The sequence below is a fragment of the Hipposideros armiger genome, unplaced genomic scaffold (assembly GCF_001890085.2).
Source record: "Hipposideros armiger isolate ML-2016 unplaced genomic scaffold, ASM189008v1 scaffold_664, whole genome shotgun sequence".
Lineage (NCBI taxonomy): Eukaryota > Metazoa > Chordata > Mammalia > Chiroptera > Hipposideridae > Hipposideros > Hipposideros armiger.
Window position 1 is genome coordinate 762642 of NW_017732014.1, and position 2022 is coordinate 764663.

A 2022-nucleotide genomic window follows, 5' to 3' on the forward strand; every position below is an offset into this window, starting at 1 on the left:
GCAGCCCAGCTCCAGGTTGAGCTGTTGTTCAGCATCTTAGCTGTGGAGGGCAGTGTCACTGGCCCTCATATGTGGGATCCGAACCGGAGCCCTCTGGCGTCCCAAACCAGTTCTTAAGCATCGCGCCACTCGGCCGGCCCTGAAATGGGAACATTTATGCATAGTGGATGTTGCACGAAGTGGTGTATGTTGGGCCAATCTGCAGGGGCCCAGGGGAGGGGGGTGGATTGCTCAACCAGAGGCAGCTGTGACTTATTCTAATTACTGCTGTTGCTACTGACAGTCACACTGAGTGGGAAGAAGTAATTAAAGGGGATCAAGGGAGTGCTGGGAAACCTCAGGAAGTTCCCCAGTGACCAAGAATACTGGTTCAACCAGTGTCTACACATGCATCCCAGTGAACACAGGTGAAGCCTCCGGAGCCTGTGGAAAAGGGGTGCTGAGGCTCAGCCAGCCTCTGCCATGTCTCGGAGGCACCCCCGGGATCCTCACTGAGCTGGCCCACTTGAGACAGGCCCTCTGACCCCCTCGGGGTCCAGCAGGTGGACCCGTGGCATCTTCACGGGCTACCAAGATGTCGATTCCCACTGGGACCCAGTGTCACTTCTCAAAGGGCCTCCTGATCTCAGGTAAGGAGGAAATATACCCCCAAGGCCAAGGGGAAAAGGAGACTTGGCCCAGGGGTTGAGGTTTCCCCTTGGAAGGAGGAAAGATTGTCCAGGAAGATGAAATTATTAGAGTAAAACAAGGAAGGAGGGTAGTGGTAGAATCACAACCCCAGCACCGTTTTTTTCTATGACATTTTCTAGAATGTTAAGCACATGCGGGCTGGAATTTGTGTTCAGTTCCCTGCTGTGTCCCCATTGCCTAGAAATCTAGGTAATTTTAGATCTATCATATGGGTAATTGGTATTGTAGCATAAATAATATATACGTCTGTAAGTACTGGTTGGGTGAATGAATGAATGAATTCAGAGAGTCCACAGGTTTAGAGGCGGGCCACACAGCATCTCAGGGCAGAAAAACTTTTTGGAACAAGGAGATGGCAAATCTGTGGCATCCACGCCTGGATTTCTACTCCTGAACCCGGGGCAGACATCACTAATTAATCCCAGCACTGTTTCCAATAAATAACTCAGAGTACTTACCCCCAGATGAGGACCTATAAGGAGGAGAATGGTACGGTCCCTGATCGATACCTCTGATCTCAGGCCTCCCTTGTAACTCCCCACAGCCTCAGTCCTGGCCCTCTGGCTCCCCCAAGGCTCCTGGGCAGGCCTCCGCATCCAAAAGATTCCAGAGAAGCCTCAAAAGGACCAGGACCTCCTCCTGTCTGTCCAGGGCATCCCAGACACCTTCCAAGACTTCATCTGGTACCTGGGGGAGGAAGCCTATGGCGGCACAAGGCTGTTCACTTACATCCCGGAGCTACAGCGACCCCAGAGAGATGGCAGTGCCATGATGCAGCGTGACATCGTTGGCTTCCCCAATGGCTCCATGCTGCTGCGTCACGCCCAGCCCAAGGACAGCGGCACCTACATTGTAGTGGTCACCATCAACCCTTACTGGGCCATGCAGGCCAAGACTGAGGTCCAGGTGGTCGGTGAGTGTTGGGCCCTGGGGGAGGGAGTGGGGGGGCTGATATGCCCTGAGCAGCTACCATGTGCCAGACCCTGTGCAAACACTACCTCCATTCAACACATATTGATTGAGCACCTACTGTGTACCAGGCCTTGAAAATATCATTTACTCATGCATTAACTAATAACGTAGCTATTGAATGCCTCCCTTGTGCCAGACACTGAGCCAGACCCTGGAGAATGCACCATCTCACTTACTCCTCACATGCATTAATTAATTAAATATTTATTGAGCACCTACTGTATGCCTGGTCCAGAGAGGTACACTGCATCACTCAATCCTCATGTTCGTAAGTCAAGTAGTTTTTTTTTTTAAGATTTTTTATTGGGGAATTGGGGAGGGGAACAGTGTTGGGGAATTGGAGAAGGGGAACATTGTGTT

General features: G+C 51.5%; 1 protein-coding gene across 1 annotated transcript in view; it reads left to right on the forward strand.

Moving 5' to 3' along the window:
* The first annotated feature begins 574 nt into the window (after positions 1–574).
* Positions 575–2022, forward strand: part of CEACAM19 (CEA cell adhesion molecule 19) — a 34135-nt gene continuing 32687 nt past the window's right edge. The window contains exons 1-2 of the mRNA XM_019626278.1: positions 575–629; positions 1235–1603. Of these exons, the coding sequence (XP_019481823.1) occupies positions 575–629; positions 1235–1603 (424 nt within the window). The remainder of the gene's footprint in view (positions 630–1234; positions 1604–2022) is intronic.